At 48.8% G+C, this 21,868-nt stretch overlaps 7 protein-coding genes across 7 annotated transcripts; 6 read left to right on the top strand and 1 right to left on the bottom strand.

Annotated features, from left to right (window-relative positions):
* Positions 1 to 1,092: 1,092 nt before the first annotated feature.
* Positions 1,093 to 1,776, bottom strand: FIESC28_05574 (uncharacterized protein; the record flags this gene model as incomplete). Its single annotated transcript, XM_031159719.1, has 1 exon — positions 1,093 to 1,776. The coding sequence occupies one exon, from the start codon at positions 1,774 to 1,776 to the stop codon at positions 1,093 to 1,095; it is 684 nt and encodes a 227-aa protein (XP_031016271.1).
* A 759-nt stretch (positions 1,777 to 2,535) lies between these two features.
* Positions 2,536 to 3,747, top strand: FIESC28_05573 (uncharacterized protein; the record flags this gene model as incomplete). The annotated part of the gene is made up of 1 exon (XM_031159718.1): positions 2,536 to 3,747. One exon carries the CDS (start codon positions 2,536 to 2,538, stop codon positions 3,745 to 3,747), a length of 1,212 nt encoding a protein of 403 aa, XP_031016270.1.
* A 1,530-nt stretch (positions 3,748 to 5,277) lies between these two features.
* Positions 5,278 to 5,752, top strand: FIESC28_05572 (uncharacterized protein; the record flags this gene model as incomplete). Its single annotated transcript, XM_031159717.1, has 3 exons — positions 5,278 to 5,414; positions 5,471 to 5,563; positions 5,620 to 5,752. 3 exons carry the CDS (start codon positions 5,278 to 5,280, stop codon positions 5,750 to 5,752), a joined length of 363 nt encoding a protein of 120 aa, XP_031016269.1.
* Positions 5,753 to 8,588: 2,836 nt separating this feature from the next.
* FIESC28_05571 (uncharacterized protein) lies at positions 8,589 to 14,163 on the top strand (the record flags this gene model as incomplete). Its single annotated transcript, XM_031159716.1, has 3 exons — positions 8,589 to 10,155; positions 10,856 to 11,121; positions 11,170 to 14,163. 3 exons carry the CDS (start codon positions 8,589 to 8,591, stop codon positions 14,161 to 14,163), a joined length of 4,827 nt encoding a protein of 1,608 aa, XP_031016268.1.
* An 812-nt stretch (positions 14,164 to 14,975) lies between these two features.
* FIESC28_05570 (uncharacterized protein) lies at positions 14,976 to 15,780 on the top strand (the record flags this gene model as incomplete). The annotated part of the gene is made up of 3 exons (XM_031159715.1): positions 14,976 to 15,174; positions 15,506 to 15,513; positions 15,565 to 15,780. The coding sequence occupies 3 exons, from the start codon at positions 14,976 to 14,978 to the stop codon at positions 15,778 to 15,780; spliced, it is 423 nt and encodes a 140-aa protein (XP_031016267.1).
* A 676-nt stretch (positions 15,781 to 16,456) lies between these two features.
* Positions 16,457 to 18,865, top strand: FIESC28_05569 (uncharacterized protein; the record flags this gene model as incomplete). Its single annotated transcript, XM_031159714.1, has 6 exons — positions 16,457 to 16,968; positions 17,013 to 17,130; positions 17,181 to 17,268; positions 17,317 to 17,833; positions 17,881 to 18,202; positions 18,251 to 18,865. 6 exons carry the CDS (start codon positions 16,457 to 16,459, stop codon positions 18,863 to 18,865), a joined length of 2,172 nt encoding a protein of 723 aa, XP_031016266.1.
* Positions 18,866 to 19,622: 757 nt separating this feature from the next.
* On the top strand, positions 19,623 to 21,671 carry FIESC28_05568 (uncharacterized protein; the record flags this gene model as incomplete). Its single annotated transcript, XM_031159713.1, has 4 exons — positions 19,623 to 20,074; positions 20,121 to 20,669; positions 20,720 to 21,006; positions 21,055 to 21,671. 4 exons carry the CDS (start codon positions 19,623 to 19,625, stop codon positions 21,669 to 21,671), a joined length of 1,905 nt encoding a protein of 634 aa, XP_031016265.1.
* Between the last annotated feature and the right edge of the window lie 197 nt (positions 21,672 to 21,868).

The raw sequence follows: 21,868 nt of genomic DNA, 5'->3' as shown, positions 1-21,868 counted from the left end.
TCTTGAATGCAGCGCCTTAGACCACTCGGCCATCTTGACAATTTGATTTGCTTGTTCATGCCATTCACATTAGAAAACAAGTACCAAAACCTGATTTCAGGCGTGATACTCAATCTCAACCACCCCAGCCAGAACAGCGGTACTTACAAGCCATCTTTGTGCACCGGGCTGGGAATACGTCTACGTCAATTGAAAAAGCCATGAGGGTACTGTTTGGATACATATTATCGCAGGGAGAAGCAGAGGATTTCAGTATAGGCAGACTCGCAACGCAGTATAGGTGTAGGGTCAGGATGTCAAATACCGGGGTGGCTGTGTCCCAGAGCTGTTCCCGTGCCGCAATGGAACAAAGACTAAATGACAAAAACACAATAACACAATCCTGGCATCTTTCAGCTGCTGCAAAGCCTCAAAGAGACTGTTCACAAATTGATTGGCTCATTCTGGAACTGTCCAGTGTTCAGGACAAAGAGCCCAGCTGAATAATAAATCGAAGACCGGGATAGACATTAAACAGACACAAGCGTCTGTGGATGAACTCCTTTGTCCGGTAAGCCTTTCCCTAGATATAAACTCTCCTTCCTTTCCTGATCTATCTTATAAACCTTTCATCTTCCATTCAATCACTTCGCCTTCACAACTAAAAGGATACCTACACTCTCTGCTATAACCACAATCATGACCTCGAATCGGGTCATCACCAGTGCCACACTGTCCAGAACCCTCATCTTCCTTCTGGACGACACAACTGTTCTAGTGCCAGACAACACCCAGTTTAGAAAACTCGTAACTCGTTCGTCGGAATTTGACCCAGCGACTCAAACACGTACACATGTTATCGTAAGCGAGTATTTCTTTGAGGGACCTGGCATGAGCATCACCCAAAGCATTCGAGAAGAGACTAAGCGTCGCAATGACACGACAATTTATTCTTCTCGACAATCTCTGTAAACGCTCCGTCGAGCTAATCTTGCTCAGCTTTCGGACCTTTTGGATAGCTTTCGCGATTGATTAAAGCAACAGTGAAGAGGGCTGGATGATAGGGAGAGAAAGTTCAGTACTAAAATTCTATAAAACATACGAAACCTCTATCTAGTTCGTAAGCACCGGCGCTTTCCCATCAAATTCATCAGTCTCAGCGGCATCAACCAGCCATTTTCCAACGCTCTCCCTCGTAATCTTGGGCAACCAAGCACAGCCCTTTCCATCATCAGGCCAGACCTTTACCAGTCTCGCCTCACCCTCCGCAAGCATGACCGGGCGCGCGAGAACAAAAGTCAAGCCACTTTCGCGTACAATTCGGTCGACTTCGTTGTGATCTTTGAGACCAATGCCCATACTTCCATGACTAAACAACACTTTGCCGGGGAGGTTCATTGAGCGCCACGAGGATCCAGCGCCCTGAGCCGAGTTGACAACAATCTTGGGTTTACTTGGCAGATTTGCGTTGTTGATTGCACTGATAAGGGCTGTCATGCTAACGGCCATAAAATCAGGTGTAGTATCAGGACGCAGTGCCGCGAAAGGTGACTCCGTGAGCCTCACTTGTGCCAGAGCTGAAATGATAACCTGGGGTGGTTGAGGAGTTGTAAGAGCCTTGATGATGTCGGACTCTGAAGTAGGTAGTCCTTGAACCAGAGTGAGGTTTGAGTGGGAGGGGAGCTTGGTAGATTTTGAATTGCGAACAAGAGCTGTTACCGTGTGGCCTCTAGAAAGAGCTTCTTGAACGGCCAGCGAGCCGTTGCGGCCTGTTGCGCCGATGATGAGGAAGTGCATTTTGATTGAGTCCTGGTGAAATAAAATCGTGATTGAAGATAATGCAAAGTGAATGCGTTGTTGCAAGACGTAGATGGATTGTTTGAGATATTATTGATGTGAATTGTTTGATGACGAGAAAAACTGTCAGCCCCCATCGCCAGTCTTTATACCAAAACATCTCCTCTTCTGCCTTCTACGTCCCGGCCGATACACCCGGCTCCGTCGTCTCGGCCGGACGCCCACGGCGAATGAGAGACTCAGAAAGTGGGCTTAGGAATCAGCACTAACACTTTTCTGACAAACCACGTAGCAAAATACACGATCTAGCCAATCCTTCAAAAGCTGTGCCGCGTCTCTTCGGCCGAGCAACCTTGTCATCCACTGTCGCTACCTTGAATGTCGGCCGGATGGAGTCACTCGGCCGATAGTCTGAGGGGCTGAATGATCGGAGGTCAAGATGATTGGACAGGTCGGAAGTAAACGGCACTTTGTGTTACGGATATGCTTATTGATGGAGGGAATTTAGTAAAAGACCGAAATTGCCGGAGGAGTAAGACGGTTTAAAGGAAATTTAAAGGATTTGGGAGGTGTGGTTTCGGCGGCGTGGTTGTGTATATATAGGGCGGTTGTGGAAGTGGATATCCAGCTTCAGAACCATCAACTCTCCAGCCGCCAACACCAACATACACTATACAAGTTCTGCTAAAGCTCCTCATAATTTATCATCTTCTTAGGCTTTTAATCTAACTTCTCTCCTAAACTCTCACCATAATCATCATGTCCTCCCCAAAAGTCGCCATCATCGGAGCTGGCCTCTCAGGCCTGTCCCTCGCCCTAGCCCTCCACCAACAAGGCATCAAAAGCACGGCATACGAGCAAGCATCCGCCCCCCTCGATATCGGCGGCGCAATAATGCTCTCCCCCAACTCTCTTCGTGCCCTCGATAAGTTGGGCGTGCTCAAGCGCATGCTTCCTCACAGCTATAAGTTCGATGAACTCTTCTTCCTCTCACAAAATGACGAACTCGTCGATGTCTTTGAATTCGGGGATGAGGAAAAGTACGGGTACACAGGCATCAGAGTGTATCGCTTTGAACTTATCAATGTCTTACTTGATCTTGTCCGTGAGGCAGGCATTGAGGTTGTGTACGGTCGCAAGTTTGACAAGATTGTCGATGAGAATGAGAGAGGTGTTACTTGGCGTTTCACAGATGGATCTGAAGAAACTGCCGATCTTCTCATCGGCGCTGACGGAATCCACTCTCGCGTGAGATCCTATCTCTATCCCGATCTTGCGCCAAAGTTCACGAACATGATTGGCGTCACAGCCGCTGTGCCTACAAGCCAACTCGGAGAGCACGATTACAAGCTCCCCGCGACATTCATGCACGATAAGCGCGGCGCTTTCGTCATCGCTCCCCAACTTGCGGATGGCTCAGAAGTCCTTATCGGCAAGCAAAAGGTGTTTGTCGGTGAAGATCCAGGTCGTGATGCTTGGAAGGCCATGAACTCTGACAAGACCTGGTGTGTTGACTTTCTTCGTGAAGGAAAGGAAGACTATCCCTCCATTGTCAGCAACGCTACTTTCGAAATCTCACCTGAGCGAGTCAACCTCTGGCCATTCTATCTCCTTCCCAAGCTTGACAAGTGGGCTAGCGAGAAGCATAGTCGTGTTGTCATTCTCGGCGACGCAGCACATGCCATTCCTCCCACGGCTGGCCAGGGTGTGAATCAAGCCTTTGAAGACGTCTACACTTTCGCTGGTGTACTTGGTCGCATTAAAGGGCAGGGTTTGAGTGAGACCCTGGATAGGTGGCAGATGGGACGACAGGAAAGGGTGGACAGGATCATTGAGTTGAACAGTGAGATTAATAAGAGGAGGATGCCCAAAGTTGATGGGGTGGCGGTTGAGACTAAGCCTTTTGATGTTGATTGGCTTTACAAGGTTGACTTGGATGAACAGGTGAAGGAATTTGCTGGGAGGAACTGAGAGCACGACGATACGGAGTTGGTCTTGACAATTGGTTTAGCAAGTTTATGTTCATAAGAATGATACTCATTTTATTTTGCATCTGTTTTATTACCTTGAGCGACCTTAATAAATGTTACTCTTCTCAAGCGCAGCCATTAGATCCGGCAGAGTCTCCAGAGATTTGGACGATGAGAGCCTAAAAGACAAGATAATTTGCTCATATTATGCTATCTTAGACTAGTATTTGGATTACTTGGTCTCAGTAACCTGGGTCTTAGAGGACGAGGTTTAAGTTCCCGACCTGCCAGGATTCATTGGTCAGAGTCTGGTGGATAAGAACGATGAAGGTACCGCAACACCTCCACCGAGCTGTTGACTATACGCCCGTGCAGTCATCAGTACTGCTCAGATTATCTTCGCATATGCATATAGTCAGTGGCAATTCTTGATACCCCAGATCCCATGTAGTTGCCTTTCAGAATAACCGTTGCTCCAATAAACACAAGCAGTGATATCCTACTGCTATTTATCGATACCAGACGCTGCGCTATGCAAATCCCACGCTTAATCCCCACCGGATACAACCTGGTCCGGATATCAAGATAATAACTCTTTTCAGGAATCACCGAGTAGATAGTCCTTGCCATTTGCAATCCTCAGGACATCTTTGTCAATTGCAGTAGTCTCCCCAGATGTTATCCCGACAGTCCGTCCCACCTCGGCAGGCACTAGTGTCAGTTGCCACATTAACCTTGTTTTTGAGGAGACTATACGGTAGTATGCATATCCCCATCGAACTGTTTAGCCCTACGGGGTAGGACAAGGTGGTAATTTGGAGCGCTTAGATACCGATATCAAGGAGGCAAGAAAGGTTATCGGGTTTGTATCCACTTATCTGGGGACAGCGTCTTTGTCAAATCCATAGACTGAGCGCAGCGATATTCCGTTCGTGGTTGACAGTCGCCTAAATCCAGTGCTACCTTCTATATTCGCTCCATAAGACCCTGTCAGCAGAACTTCTGTAGCTTTTTCGTAAAGCATGGACCGATCTATGCTCTTTCGGCTTGAAGGATTGTCTTGGCAGACATAAATCCCCAGACCTCGCCCAATGGCCTGCCGCGTCCGAGATCGGTCGGCTGCTCTCGATCAGTCCATTCCCTATCAGATGCGACGCTGACAATCTCCAGGTACGTGGCAACGGGTATCGTGCGGGTAGTGGAGATGACTTCACCTTCCAGTTTGGGTTTAGCGCAGGAGTCGACAACGCAAAAGTGCCAACTTATCACTGGACCGACTTCCGAAATCGTGAGTAGCTGAGTTTATAGCTTGGGTTCTTTTGTTGATTGTCGGTAAGAGTGGCGTTGGGGATATACTTACTTTGATAGTTGATTTTTGTATAAAAGAGCTGAGTTTCGACATCAATTGTTGACAACCAGACAACATCTCAACCGACAACAGACCTCAGCACAACAGACAATAAATCAACAGGAGCTGCCTCAGAGAAAACAGCTTAGTCAGAAACTAGCGTCAGAATCTCCAGCCGCCAAAATGAAGTTCATTCCCGTTGCCATCGCTTTCCTCTCCACCCTCGCCCTCGCCGCCCCTTCAACCGAGGGCGAACTCGAGAAGCGCGGATGCTCTTGCAAGAAGGTCGGTGACGAGTGGTTTTGCTCTGGAACGACTTGGTAAGTGGATCGATCTGTGTGCCGAGAACAACGAACAAGACTAACCAGTTACACAGCCCACGCAGTCTTCCCGATGAGAGTCACTTCCAGAAGAGACAATGCTCTTGTAAGAAGGTGGGCGGTGAATGGATTTGCAGTGGTAGAAAATGGTTCGATTCCTTTTTGTTGAATGGCGATGATGAAAGAGAAACTAACCTGGCGTTAGCCCCCGAAGTCTCCCTGACGAGGCCGAGCTTGCTAAGCGTCAATGCTCTTGCAAGAAGCTCCCCGATGGAGAATGGATTTGCTCGGGGAGGAAGTGCGGACGGGATCTTTCTTACATGGAGGAGGTTGACTAGATATGCTGTTGTTGGAGATGTTGTTGAAGATATCAAGCGAGGAAGTTTGTCCACATTCCATCAGGTGGCGGACGGGAAAGCTCACCATAGATTTTGGTGGGGCTCTTTCACGTGATTGAAATCCGAATATCGGATACCATAAGGCTCGCTTTATTAGAATAATGAGAGGATTGATATGGCAAACTGTTCGTTGTCGTTACGAAGCGGATGTTTATGAATACAGGCAAGCTTTCCAATATTTGCAGGTTGTCGATCGTGTTTCCAGTTCAACTATACATCGATACAGACCTCCAAATCGCAAAACAGATGCTCAGGATGACAAACATCTGAAAATTGATTGATCCATGAAGTGCAGTATTTCTTTCTGTACCATTGAAGTTCAGTGTCTTATCGCTATCGGCATCCGGGCATGGACCGGACCGTCGGTGCACGGGCCACATGGCTCGTCCCGCCTCGGCAGCAAGATCTAGATTGACTGTCATTGGCTGGCCCATCCCCCCTGATCTGGTGTAAGCAATGGAGGAAGGCGCACCTTCCGCACTAAATGACAGGCACACGTAAGGCAGACAGATTGCAATTGAATTGACACTCAATCGTCGATACGGATTCTACCATTCCCCGCATCACCATAACAGCCGCCAATGGCATAGACCAAGTCCCGGTCTTGCCAGTACCGATGCCTCTCCCTGCCAGCGCGATTGTCCCGTCGTGAAAACTCGGTCCCGTAGCTAGAGCAAAAGCCAGCCTTCGGTACAGTCTTTTTATTAGATTGGGATAACGATGACTGGTGGCAGCATCTCAGCTCCACCATAAGCGTCGCTGAGAAAGACCAAGAAGAGGCTGGAGGATGAGCTCTACTACCCGGTTTATTCTCTGAGCATCAGACTGCGAGGTAAATGCTAATCTAGCCCCTTCGATGAATTCGCTGCTGCAAGCATAAGACATGAAATGATTTGGATACCTTATGGTAGATTAGAATAGCACTTAGGCTACTTTATTTTAGTATCCTAAGTCTTAGAGGATATTTGTCTAAAATCACCGATCGGTGTACCAGCAGGCGTTAGCAAGGATATCTTTCGGACAGAGATTTGACCTTTCTCATCAGCGGTGTCCTGGGACTCAGGTATAGAGACATCAAGACCGACAAGGATCGCGGCTAGAAACAACAATCCATCGCCCATGCACAGATCACAACTCTCAATCTTCCCAATCCCGATGCCTCTTCGTGTTGGCGCAATGGTCCCGCCGTGGGACTTCCGGCCCGGTATATAAATCGATTTAGAGAAGCATCTTGAAGAATATTAGGTCTATACTAGACGACTCTGTCGCAGACGGAAAAAACGGCGGAGCAAGTGTGTCCAAATATGGTTAGTTAGACCAAGGCAATTCCTCTTTTCTGTGCAATTGAAGTTCAGTGTCGCCAAGCTCATTCATCTTTTCGTCCAGCTTAGTGCTGAGTTTGTCAACAGTCTTGGTCGGGCTGTCGATTTAGCAGAGGCTATCGACCATGGAGGATACATCTCGTTTGAACTCGTCAAAGCTAGCTGTCAAGGTGGTAGCCCGCTTGTCAAGTTTCTCGACGTGACGCTCTGTGCTTATTCTGATGTAGGTAACAGAAGACCTGTCTTATGATTGGCTGGCTACTTCGCCCTGGACTCTGCCTCTGCCAGAAATTCACATCGAGTGTTTTGTAATCCATCGGTCTAAATGGACGACTCAATCACCGTCATAGCGTCAAACGGGGAGCCAAAGATACGCCTTCTAGGGCCCATAGCATTGGATCTATTTCCATTTTTCTTTGACATCTGGTCTTTTGTGCCCTATTCTGCGACAACTTTGGTATCCATTGCTTTGCCCGCGCCCGTCGTGGCCTATCAAGTAAAGAATGAATTTTGATCGGTCGCCAACGTCTGACTAAGACGCATGGAACAAGAATATCCCGGCGATAACCCAGTCAGCTGGTCGGAGAACATGTGACGAACGCGACATTCTGTTCCCATCCACCACGGGGGATCAACCGTAGTCTAAGATCAACAAGTACAACTCTATTGGGAATGGTTCGGGTACCAGTCTCGGTTCTCTCTGTCTGACATGCGAAAAAGCGTCTCTCTCCCCATTTCAGTTGTCCCAGACCAGTTTGAGCACGAAAGTACGGCAGAACAATTTCCTTGAGACTGCAACCTGGTGAATCTGACGAAATGGCAACTGCACACCATCCACGGCAGCTGTGCGCTTCCTGTAGCGCCCTGACGTTTACCATGCTTCGAGACGGCTATACTCACCTATTGACATACCGTGACACCATCACGTCCGGAGAAACATGCGCATTATGTCGGTTGATGATTTGCTCAACTGGCAAGCTTGCAGTCAATCTTGACTCCTATGAGATGCACAAGCAATATGATTCTTTGGCTCCCAGATTACCCCAGCTACCAGCGGTTTCCAGGGAAGAAAGTATATTTTTGGGGGCATCGCCGGTCATTGAAAGGTCACAACCACTGGTCGAGTTGGACTGGAGCACAGGCCAATATTGCGGTGACCTCGGGCATAGCTGGGAACTTAGAAAGGGAAACTTCAACGATGGTGAGACCATTCAGATTACAGCCCCAGCAGGTAAGGCCTTTTTCTCATCATGTTTAAATAACATCATGATTCTCATGTATAGGTAGACTCGCTGTATGGAGCTCATGGCCTTGTGCCGCTTACCGATATCGAGCCGGCATCATCCAAAAGAAACTACAGAGTGCTTCGAAAATGGCTCTCTACCTGCATGGCCAGCCATGAGGGGTGTCGCTTATCACACTCCATGACAGATAAATCATCCGAAGAGACCACGATGCTACCGACAAGAGTCATCGACGTGGGCGATCTAAAAGAGCAAGAGCACTGGTCTAAGCCACGGCTCTTCATGTCGAACAACGCATCAGGACAGTACATTGCCCTGAGTCATCGTTGGGGCAAGGAAGTTGCAACAAAGTTGAAGAGTGACAACCTCGGCCGATACCAAAAAGAGCTCTCAGTGAATGATATGCCCCCAACGTTTCGAGACGCTATTGAAGTGACACGCCAACTTGGTTTCCGCTATCTTTGGATCGACTCGCTCTGTATCATCCAAGACGACCAGTCTGATTGGGCGCACGAGTCCCTTAAGATGGGAACTATCTTCGAAGAGGCAGTTTGCACGATCGCTGCTGTCGATTCTGTGGACGGCAAGGGGGTCGACCATGGTTTGCTTCTATCACGCGACAACGATCCACTTTCAGTCAAACTCACGATTCCCTATAATAAAGTACCTCTCAGCAAGCTATCCCAACGGGTATTCAAAACCCATACAGCAGTCTACGTTTGGAAGATGCGATGGTTAAGGGAGTTACCAACCATGAAAGCCTGCGACAGAAACACCATCACGATTCGTCCACGCATAGTGTCGTCTTGGAAACGTGTTCCACGTTCCAACTGGTATAAGAGGGGCTGGATTTTACAGGAGAGACTCCTCTCTCGACGACTGATATATTACACCCAGAACAAGCTCTCCTGGTCTTGCTTCACTGAAAGTGGTGAGGAGGAAGGCGGTGATCCCGAAGAGGCTGCCAGAATCCCTCTGCTTCGTCTGTGGAGAGGAAGTGGTGACTCAATTTTCCCCATCTGGCGGCATATCGTTTCAGGTTACCAAAGCTGTCAGCTGACCTTTAGTAAAGACAGGTTGGCCGCTGTTGGTGGTATTTCTGCTCAGCTAGAAGCCCGCTTCTCGTGCAAGATCTACGCTGGAATTCTGTTCCACTCGCCTGGCGAAGCGGCGGAGAATTTGCTCTGGTATGCCAGTAACGCGCCTTTGCGCACCTTTAACGAATTCCACGCGCCTTCCTGGACCTGGGTCGCTTTTCATGGCGAGATATCGTTCTTCATGCCGGTACCCCTTGTAACTAGCGATCTTTTGATAACCAAGCTAGACTTCAAGATTCGTGATCAGTGCGAGTCGGAGGATTTATCGAAGGATTGCAAAGGAACTTGTGTATCTGGGAGTGTTTCCTTCGAAGGCCCAGCCGGAAAGCTTACACGGCAAGGCAAGCTGAAGAATTTGAAAGTTACGGAGGAGCTGATCGACTCCATGAGCGTAAGAGAGATCCTGGCTAAATTTCTGGGCCATAGTCTTGTGCGAAACATCCCCATACCGCGGTTTGACGAATTGGGAAACCAAGTTCAAATCCCATATGACTCACCAGTCCCAGGTCACACAGAGATACTAGTAGACAAATGCGGCTGCATCGTCGGGTTTCTTATACCGGACCTCGAGGAAGAGCTTGAGCAGGCTGCAAGCGAGCAACAGATCACATGTGTGGGCGTCAAGCGCTATCAGGGCCAGCATGGGCAACAAAACGACACTATCGAGATCATTGGACTCCGTGAGACATGTCATTCTCCGATGAGATTTCGGAGGTTAGGAAGAGGCAGAATCATATGCAGCGCGTGGTTGCAAAATTGCAGACAGTTGAGTTTTGAGATTTGTTGATGTTTAAATTTTAGCTTGATAGTCATTATGAAAGCTGAGACCGTGGGTGAAAGTCCAGTCATCAGGCACTGTCCCTAACCCTACATGAATACGCATGTTAAGACAACGATGGTAACACAAACAGGAACTACCTGGGTTATCCAATCAATGGCCACGTCCATGCAGCCAAACACCATCCTATCGGAGGCGACATAACCGCGTGAGCCTCGCCGCCACGTAGGGCATACCCCGCTTCGGGCTTCGCTGGGCACCATATTTTCAGCTACATAGCCCGTGCTATTTCGTTTTGCTATGGAGGGCATCGTGCTAGATACCGGGATCTCGGTCGCTTACGAACCTGAAAGCGGGCCTCCTGATGTAGAGTACGTTATCTCGTTTACAGGGTGTTTTTGATGCTTTGTATTGACTGGCCAGCATCTTGTTCGTACATGGCCTCGGTGGTCATCCTCGAAAATCATGGACTAGTTCTAAAAAGAAACCCGGAACATCGGAGTTGTTACCATCCTCTAAGTCAGGGAGCAGGAATTCTCGGCGCAGTGTCCTCGGTCGCGTTCTAGATCGTTTCCATCGAAAACCTCGAAACACGCCAACAGAACCTAGGCCTGAGACATTGTATGATGATGCCGACAATGCCTCAGTGTTTTGGCCGGTCGACCTTCTTTCCAAGGACCTTCCGGATTCTCGCATTCTCATGTTTGGATACGATAGCAAGATAACTAAATATTCGGCTGGAGCGGTCAGTGAAAATAGCGTCTTTTCACACGCTAAAGATCTTCTTTTTGCGCTTGGCCTGGAGAGGATCCTCCATCGTCCTCTGATATGTGTAGCTCACAGCCTGGGTGGCATCATCGTCAAGGAGGTATGTCAGCTGGTCGAACTTGTCTTCAGCTAATGATTTATCCTCCAGATGCTTTCACGATCTTCATCATCCTCACGAAGCGAGCATCAGAATATCCTTGAGTCGGTCAAGGGAGTTATTTTCCTTGGCACACCCCACCGCGGTAGTGTAGACATTGCCACCAAAGGGGAAATTGCTCGGTCGCTTCTCAGTGCCATAGGTGTGGCCACGACCCCAGTCATTCTAGACTCTCTCGGCCTAAGGAACACTGATCTAGAGAGAGCACAAGAGGAGTTCTCCCGGCTGTGGCAAACGAGTAACTTTCGGGTCAAGACTTTCCAAGAAGGGCTCATTTTCCCTAAGTTTGGAAAGAAGCTTGTTCCTGATTACTCTTCACTCATCGGAAATCATCGTGAAAACTCTGAGACGCTACAAGCCGATCATGTGGATATGTGTCGGTACTCTGGAAGACACGACCCAAACTACCGCAAAGTCGTCGGAGAGATCCGCTCTACCTACCTCATGATGGCAAGAACAAAGATGACAGAGCCGGTTGGCCAATGGCGAACAAAGATCTACAGTGCAATACCTAGTGTTGCCGTGACCCAACATTCGGAGAATGATTTCCATGATCAAGCCAATAAAGTATGGCTCCAGTCATTGTGGTTTCCAGCCATCGATAGACGATACGAGACTTTGGGCAGTCCAGCTGAGCAGACAGGTCATTGGCTTTTTGATGATGCGATTTTTCAAGATTGGCTGAACGGAGAAAATCAGGAAAGACATCAAGGACTAATTTGGATCAAGGGTAAACCAGGCTCCGGAAAGTCAATGTTGATGGGAGAAGCGTTCCGCCGAGCAAGCCGAAGACAAACAAAAGGTTCAGACCCGTCTCAAACAGCGGCTTTCTTCTTCAACGGAAAGGGTGATGATCTTGAGCATTCTGTTGTTGGCCTTTTTCGATCCTTGATATATCAGCTTTGCTCCAAAGTTCCCATTTTCCTAAAGTCCTTTCAGGAGGTTTGGGATGCAAAGACCAAAACTGGGTGCTTTATGAGATCGGGAGCTATTTCTTGGCAAGAGGCTGAACTCAAGACGGCCTTCCAAAAGATGATGCTCCAGCAATCAGACAGCAAAGTATTGATCTTCGTTGATGCTCTAGATGAGTGTGACTCAAGTCATGTGCGAGATCTAGCCTACTTTTGGCGTAAGGTCACAAAGTCAGCTTTCGCTTCGGGGATTGACCTGAAGGTCTGTCTATCGAGCCGGCATTCTCCTTCTGTCACTGTGAGTGACTGCCCAGAAATCGTTATGGAACAACACAACAGTCACGATATTTCGACATATCTAAAGCAGAGAATCGAAGTCGGAATTGGAATCGAAAATGCAGAATGGCAGATTTTAGAAGAGAAGATTACAGAAAGGTCAGATGGCATGTTTCTCTGGGTAGTCCTGGTCGTTGATGACTTACTTCGAAGCTGGGATGAAGGTAGGAGTATTGAATACTTGACTAAGCGCGTTGAAAATACCCCACAAGCTCTCGATACTCTATTCTCCGATATGCTTTCCAATTCCACACACGAGACGAAGAAGGCTGCTGTTAAACTATTCCAATGGGCTACATTATCTACAAAGCCACTTCGCCTTCACGAGTGGCATCACATTATGGGGTTCATCAGATATCCGACGCCAACGTCGCTTGCTGAGTGGCGATCATCAGATTACTTTACAGCAACCGATGAGCAGCTGGTAAAACAGATCAATAATCTCTCTCTGGGACTGGTGGAGGTGACAAGAGCGATCGAGGTCCCGCCTGGTGCCTCAGGCTCTCAGGTATCGTCAGTGGGTGTAGATGCAGGGTCTTTGACTCACGAATACGGAGGTAGTAGGATCGTACAGGTGATCCACGAGTCAGTGCGGGACTTCTTCTTGAAAGGCACAGGGTTTTTTGTGCTAGACCCGAGTGTGTTGACCCATCTCATCGGTCGTGGACACTTGTCTATCATGGCCACTTGTTTGGACTATATAAAAATCACTGAGCTCGATGCGTTGGTAGAGGCACGGCAGCGGGTCACCACTCAGAAAAAGAACCAAGACGAAGCACAGAGCCCGATGTTATCAACCCAGTCGAATAGTGAGCGCCCTGTGTCTGTCTGCTCTCTCGGAAAAGAAAGGCAACCCCTACAAGGCATACTCACCCCACCCCTCCATCACAAGAGCAGACCGGAGCGCGCTAGAACTTCAGATTCAGTCATAACAGGCCTTTCCAATTCGTATCCGACCATGAATGTACATCGATGGCTGTCAGAAAGCTGTAATTTGACTGTTGAGTCTGATGTACTAAGCAACATTACACGCGCTCAAAACTTGGATGGCTCTGACACATTTCAGACCCAGGTTCTAGAGGATCACCCTGCGCTTTTGTCGTATGCTACATTCGCAATGTTCGAACATGCCCGCTTAGCGCACATTGACGAGGCTGATCTAACCCCAATCCTTGATCGTCTTGCAGACAAGACAACATGGACCCGATGGAAATATCTGAGAGAGGACGTGCCTGTGGAAGTAGACCTGCTTACTTTCTTAGAGGACTGGGGCCTGGGGTCATGGATCAGCACTCTTCACGATCGATTCAATCGTGGGCATGAGGGACGACGGAGCCCCGTTAGAGGAGACGTTTCAACATCAGAAATGAATACTCGAAGACACACTCGTTCTTCGAGCCATGAAACACCTTGGAATGAGACAAAGCGGAGTACTCTTCCAGGGCCGATTTCAGCGACACAAGTTGTTTCTCAAGAACACAGTTTTTCCGTCGGTCAGTCAAGTTGGCGCGATGAGAGCCCCCAAAGTCTTGGCCGCATACCTAGAAGCGGAGGCAGTGTGGCCAGTTTTGGCTCTGCCAGTAGCCACGATGGATACGACCTAAATCGCTCGAGAGTCCAGCCTTCGGCGCCGGCAAATTCCAAAATCATGGCAGAGATAACGCTTGCAGGTTTTTACATGTGCGCATGCTGCCCTGAGAACCAGGAAAGGTTTTCTACACTAGAAGAACTCACGTAAGTCGCTCAATGACATGCATGAGCTTCAAGATCACTTACATATATAACAGAGCACATGAGTCTGAGAAACGATACGAGTGTTCAAGCTGTGGTGAGAGATTTAGAACGAATACCAAAGCCGAAAGCCATCAGAATGCATTACATATAAGATGTTATTTTTGGTCTTGCTCAAACATATCAGGATACGATAAGGTCTTTCAGAAGTCTAGCCATCGGCCCGATGAGTATGACATATGCGGATATTGTGGCAGTGACTTTCCACGCTCCGGTACGGGTACTGGGAACACGACCTACGCTACAGATCAAGATTGGGACATACGCATAAGCCACTTGCAGGATATCCACAAATTTAAGGACTGTAACAGCAGTAGGAGGTTTTACCAAGAGGATCACTTTCGGCAGCATTTAAAATATAGCCATGCTATTATTCGTGGGAAGTGGATAGACACGTTAGTGGAATTATACTGTGAAGAGGGATGATGTTCAGTCAGCAGTAAGAGCCATTTTAGAGTGAGTGGCAAGGCTCAGAGGGTCCAGAAATGGTAACAGGAACGAAACCAGGCTGCCGCCCAGCCAAAGGGGTGAGTAGAGCTGATGCGGGCTGACGGGCGGCTAAGGAGGGTGGTGAATATCTGAACCGAAGTTTGACTAGCGAGCGGGGAGGGCATAAAGCTGGCAGTGCGAGGCAGGTCCTGTGTGGCCTGAGCTTCATCTCATAATAATAACTGCATGTTTGTTGATCCTACAAACTTATTTTCCAGACGCGTCTTGTTCGTTCTTTGTTTGCGGACTTGGTCAAATTCAACGATCAAAATGGACGAAGACTCAGACTTTATCCCTCAACTTACCATCACCGGCTCGAATGGGGAGCAAGTTCCTGTCATGTCTTTTCCGATGCCGCTGCCTGAGAGCGCACTCGTTCCGCCGTGGGAGTTCTTCCCCGCCGCGCCTGAGCCCGAGCCTGAGCCTGAGCCTGAGCCTGAGCCTGAGCCTGAGCCAGAACCAACTTTCGGTAAGTCTACCTTACTTTGTGTATGGAGTGAAACTGATATCTGAATATCTAGACTGGGCCAATGCAAGTTTTGAGGAACTCTAGGAATATGCTCGAGACGACCGTGCCACCGTCGAAGCTGAGGCAGAGCAAGTGGTTGAGAACCGTTTTTATTGTCACCTATCGACCAATCTTTTCTCCGAGGATAAGACTATGAGAGTACCCGCCGATGCATTCCGACCGCACTGTTGTCGCATTTGCGGCGAGATGAGCCCAGCGAGCCTCGAGCGCCATCTTGGGATATGGTTTGGGGGAAGGCAGACAGGGCAGGGGCATACACTCCTCTGTCCAGCAGCTCCTGTCTGTATAGCTCATCTACGGCTGCTTGATATATGGCTAACGAAATGATAGAATCTTCTCGAGGGCGCTGGGGTGGGCTGGGTTCCCAACCTGGATACAGATGAGGCCGAGATCGAAGAGGACGAAGACGAGGAAGAAGCAGAATCAGACGACAACGAAGATGGAGACGAAGAAGGAGACGAAGAGGCACAGTCTCCCATCTATTGGGACTTTCCTGAGGAGCAGGGCACAGTCTTCCATTATCTAACAAAATCAGATTCGAATTAAACAAAACTCCATCGCTGCAATCGACTCCTGCCCATACCATCCGAACTCTGCTTACTCACTTCGCAAAAGCGCATGTCTCCAAACTCATTGTATGGACGTGAGCTCACTCCTTCTCTTCCAAGACTCCAGTATCAGGAAAAACATTCGACCCTCTTTCCCCGCTCTAAACGAACCCAAAAACAAGCTTAAACATAATAGCCTCACGGACATCCCGGGAACACAAACAAAAAGTTCGCTCTAACCCCGCCTTCCTTCACTCAGGATGCGACGCTGCGCGGATCGTAGCCCAAGTGGGAAGGTGAGCAGAGCCAGAATAACACAACGCCAAGCAATGACGCAGCAAGCTGTCGGGGTGTCAGCCAGTAAGACAAAATATTTTGATCGTTCTATACTAACCTTTAGCTTATCTCATTTCTGGCACCCTGAATCTTGGACGACAGCTTGCTTATCGATTTCTCCGCATACTGCATGTTATTCTCAACTTCACATTCCTCTTTGAGATAGGTTCGATGCGGTGTAAGACCTAGCTTATCATGTTTTGTCCCCGCTTGTTGGATCGATGAATAGGCCAAGCCGGGTGTTCGTGAGATATTTGGAGGTATAAATACCTGCACAATGTCCAGAGATGAATGAGTCTTGTCACGGAACTTGAGGCGTCTTCTGGCTGTTTGTCATCATGTCTAGAACTCTAGCATCCGCCCTCCTCACCGCAGCATGCGTCTACGCCTGTCTGCCAGACAAAGACGAACTCGCTTCACTCCGCTCAAAGCGCAGTTCACGCTCCAACAGTGGTCTCACAAAGCGTGAAACAGTCCCCTTCCCGCCCATCCTGTCAGAAACTGAAACTCTTCTCGTCAACTCCTTCGACAACGCCTCCGTCTCCGACTGGTCGCTCTACTACTCCTCCGGCTACCGTCTCGCAGGCCACAACCGGAGCCAGGCAGAATGGACGCAGAGCAAATGGTCCGAGCACGGCTGGGAATCTTGGATTGAGGAGTATTGGATTACTTATACTGAGCCGACTGAGAGTACTTTGAAGCTTGAGAGGCCTGATGGGAGTGTGTTTGAGGTGCAGAGGTTGGAGGATCCTTTGGAGGGAGATGCGCAGACGAGAAATCCTGAGGAGAAGGTTGCTTTTCATGCGCTTGCGGGGAGTGGAAGGGTCAATGCTGAATATGTCTACGTTGGGTAAGTTTGAGAGTCTGGCTGGTGGGTGAGACTAACTTTGGTAGACGCGGTGCCAAGGCGGACTTTCAGAAGCTGAAGGATCTTGGTGTTGAACTCGGTGGAAAAATCGCCCTTGTTCAATATGGGGGTATGAACCGTGGTGTCAAGATCAAGAACGCTGAGGTAAATGACCCTGGTGAAAGATCAAAGCAATATTTGCTAATCTTGTGTAGGCAAACGGCATGATCGGCACGATCATCTACACCGATCCTCTCGAGGACGGTGAGATCACCGAAGAGAACGGCTACCTCCCGTACCCTGGTAAGTCAAAGCACTCTCACTTCAGTAAACTCATCTAACATCTCCCAGATGGCCCAGCTCGCCATCCCTCAGCCATCCAAAGAGGCAGCACGCGCTGGGGTTCCCTCTCCTTCGGTGACCCCTCGACAATCGGCTACGCCTCGCACAAAGACGCCCCCAGAGCAGACATTACTCCTTACGGTCCCACGACGCCCTCTATCCCCATCTCTCCACGCGACGGTCTCCAACTGCTGCACGCGTTGGATGGTCATGGTCTTTCCCCGGACCAAGTCAACCGCACCAACTACAAAGGCGCTTTCTCCAACGTCACATACTACAGTGGCCCAGCACCTGGTGCCAAGCTCAATCTCGTGAATATCATGGATAAGAGACTGGAGCCTGCGTGGGATGTGCTTGCTTCGATCAACGGAACTAACGAGGATGAGTATGTTATCATTGGAAATCATCGCGATGGCTGGACGGGCGGTGGTGCAGCTGATGCTGTTTCTGGTGGTTCGCTTCTCATTGAGATGGCCAAGGCTTTTGGAAAGTTGGTTGAGAAGGGGTGGAAGCCTCGTCGAACCATGTAAGTCACCCTGTCCCATCTTTCTCTGCAACGCTAACATTTGATAGCATCCTTGCTTCTTGGGACGCTGAGGAGTTTGGTCTCATGGGCAGCACAGAGTGGGTTGAAGATCATCTTCCTGAATTGCGCGAAAAGGTTGTCGCGTACATTAACCTCGACACAGCCGTCTCTGGTCCTCGTGCCGAGATCGTTGGGTCTGGTGAGATTCAGAAGATCGCTATCGAGACGATGAAGAAGGTCATCTATCCTGAGGGTTACGGCGCTGGACCCACACTCTATGACGCTTGGTACAATGCTACAGAGGGTGTTCTTCCTGCTATGGGTAGTGGAAGTGACTACGCAGCTTTCTACCACAACGGAATCAGCTCGGTAAGACTACCAGTACTTCTCATAGAGCATCTTACTAACAGCTTATAGCTCGACATTGCTGGAGGTCCAGGTCCCAAGGACCCCGTCTACGCTTACCACACCCTCTACGATACCCATGACTGGATGACCAACTACGCAGATCCAGGTTTCCATCTTCACAAAGCGATGGGTCAATACGTAACACTCCTAACCTACCACATCGCCGACGACCCTCTCATCCCCTGGGATATGACTCATGCCGGTTCCGCCCTCCGAGATATCTACGAAGATCTCGAAGATAAACTCGAAGAGCGTTTCTCCAACTACACCCTCGATCTCACCACTCTCTCCGACGCCGTGTCCGCATTCGAGACCGCAGGAAAGAGCATCGACAAACTCGCCAAACAAGCACTCGCTCTGAACGACACCGTTTTGTTGGCTGAAGTGAACACCAAGTTCAGAGAGTTCAGCCGAGGATTCGCTAGCGAGGGATTACTCCCGGGTAGATATTCTTTTTACAATGTTGTTAGTGCGCCCGGGTTGGAGAGTGGTTATGGAGCGGATGTTTTCCCGGCTGTGCAGGATAGTCTGGATCAGGGGAATGTGACGCAGGCTGAGGAGTGGGTTGAGAGGAGTGCGAAGGCTGTTTTGAGAGCTGCTGAGATTTTGAAGGTTGGCGAGTAAGCAGAGTCCTAGAGATACCGCCGAGCCGTGGACCCGTTCAATCGAATAGTCACACGGACTTCCGTTTCTTGGCATCTGATAGCCTTTCACAAGCACATCATATTGCGATCGTCCTATGAAGAGCCTTTCAAACCGCCCGCAATCCTCTGAAACTGTAGGGCTGGCCAATAAACCATCAATCGTATCCCCTAATTCTGGTGCCTGGAAACGTTCTCCTCGCTACAAACACAGCCCATGCAACAGCGGCCATCACAAGCGAATCAGCATCAGCGCCAGGGGCGGTCTTGTCCCTTTTTATATAAGTGCAGTGGACCCCAACCGTATTTCTGTCTGCAGGACTCAGGCGAGGCAACCTGTGCGAAAGAGCCAGGGAGAAGATGACTTGAAACTCTCCCTTTTCCTGTTTCTTATTATAATGCTGACGTCCTTCCCTTGTTTGTTCTCTGTCAGATTCTCTTTTACTGTCAGATTAATCATTTAGGCTCCCTCTTTGTATCATTTTTATTGCTTCAACCACACTCTTTTACCCCAAGTTTCTCGTCTTTCAATTTAATTGAAGCCTCGACAGTTTATTTTTGTCATTTGATTGTTTCGTCTCTTCTTTGCATGATATTCATCCTTGTAAGCGACACCCGTCAAATCTACCCGAAACCGATGGCGTCAAGCATTGACCGGACCCTTCAATTATGTCAACGCTTATGCCACTTCCACTGACCTCGAATGTTTCTAGAATTTATCTCCATAATTCACTATCGCCATGACAGATCACAGCAACCAGATCGGCGAAGCCGGTCTTCACCATCTTCCCTTCCGCACAAAGGAATCTCACCACAATGTCCCCAGGCGACTTGGAAAAAGAGTCCCCGAAAGTCTCAACTTTACTCGTCTTCGCTCACCAACCGAATCATCCATGAGCAGTATTTCTTCAGCGAATGTTCCTGATTCTGCGACTACTCACTCTCTTTCTACGCTGGCTAGTCCGATAAGTACGACGTATGCTGCTTCAATTCAAGAACAGTTTGCGGCGGCCAAGTTGGACGCCGAATCCAGGCCTGCGAGTCGGATATGTCATCGACATAATCCGAGTAACGGCACTTGTTCGACTTTTGTGAATGAGGATGATGATGCATTTGTTACCGGGTATCCGGAATTTGATATCAAGATTCGGGGGATGAATGAGAGGGCGCCTGTTGAGATTCGTCCTGCGAGGTAACCTTCTTTACTCCGACGTGTGATGTGATGCTGACTGTGTCAGTCCTGTCAACTCCTTGATCAAAGAGGAACGAGTTCTCACACCTACGGAATCTCATCATACGGATACAGACTTTGACGCCGATGATGAAGACTCTGAGGCTGTCACACCCGAAGACGCAAACTTAGTGCTCAACTACGCTCTACAAGTAATCTACGGCGTCGATCTAAACGACACATCAATTCCCCAATCCAAAGTCCACAGCCTAGTATCAAACTTTACAAAAGATATATCACAACATATCTGGCAATCTGCCTCCGACGGCCAATTATCCCACACAATGTCCATGTCCAGCTCGTCATCCACACCCTCCCAAGACGCTGACCGCCGAAACAAACGCAAGAAGGCGGGTAAACGTGAAGACGACGGCGATGAGTTTAGTGATGGTGAAGGCTCTGGTATTCTACCAGCGAAGCGTCCGAGACCTAATCCCAAGGATGATGAGAATTTGAGACTGAGCTGTCCTTTTCGGAAGAGGAATCCTCATCGGTTTAACGTGAGGGACCATCACAGTTGCGCGATGACTTACTTCCCCAAGTTTGCTGAACTGAGGTGAGTCGTAAATATCGCTTACCATCGACTTTGTTAACAACTTATGGCAGACAACACATCGTCAAGCAGCATAAACGCGATGATCCCTCAGCGTACGTCTGCGATCGCTGCAGTCGAGATTTCACTACCCGCAAAGAACTCCGTGACCATCAGCGTTTACCAAAAGAGTACATGTGCGATATCGCGGACGCAGATGCCGAGAGCGGGATTGATCCTCAAACTGCTACGAAGTTGCTTAGTAGGAAGCGAGCTAGTGGGACTTCACCTGAGGTCCAGTGGAGGGAGATTTGGAATATTGTCTTTCCGGATGACGATGATAGTGATGTGAGGCCTTATGGTGAGTGTAAACAATATTTCGTTGAAGACTATGGACTGACATTTCTAGAATACACACCTGTGATTGAACATTTCGAGATCTCAGCTAGATACAAAGAAGCATTCGAAACCCTCAAATCAGACCTTATGGACAAAATCTCCAACCCAGCAACGCTGGAAACGCTCTCAACAAAGTTCTACCAATGTTTCGTCGAAACACTAGACACATGCATCGCCAACGCACAAAACATGCCCTACACAAACCGAAGCAACAAAAAGAACGAAATAATACGATCGCAACCCCCTCAAACCCTCATCCAGCGCAAGAGCCGTGAGATCATGCCCCGTCCGGACTCTGGTGTGATACTAGACGATGGTTCGGAGAGCAGTAGTCTTGGTCATAGGGATAGTTTGAGGAGTAGGGATAGTTTAAGAACGGTAGGAAGGGGAAGTAGAGTTCCTGAGACGGTTGTTGAGATTGTTACGCCGACGACTGGGTTTGAGCCTTCTATGCTGGGACAGATGGATGTTGCCGACGTCGCGGCTTGGAATAATGGGGTGATGTATCAGCCGATGATGGGTGACCAGATGCCCATGGGGCAGCCGGATTATATGAGCTGGGGACAGATGTATCCTGGGTTTGATACGCTGGGTAATGGGTTCACGGGATTTAATGGACAGCAGTAATTTTCCGGGCTGGACCCGGTTGTATGAACAGTTATATTTAATGGATTGATGTTACGCTTGACTATGATATTAATGCTAGTCTCTATCATACTATTCATGCGATATTTTCTAAACAAGTTCATCACTCTAGTAGCAGGTTGTTGACAAGAGAAGTATTCTATGAAGCTCAGGAAGTGAAAATACACAAGTCTAAAGTG

This window comes from Fusarium coffeatum (assembly GCF_003316985.1).
Source record: "Fusarium coffeatum strain FIESC_28 chromosome Unknown BRIP53273_contig_119, whole genome shotgun sequence".
In the NCBI taxonomy this organism is placed as follows: Eukaryota; Fungi; Ascomycota; class Sordariomycetes; order Hypocreales; family Nectriaceae; genus Fusarium; species Fusarium coffeatum.
This window is presented reverse-complemented; position numbering and strand designations above follow the sequence as displayed.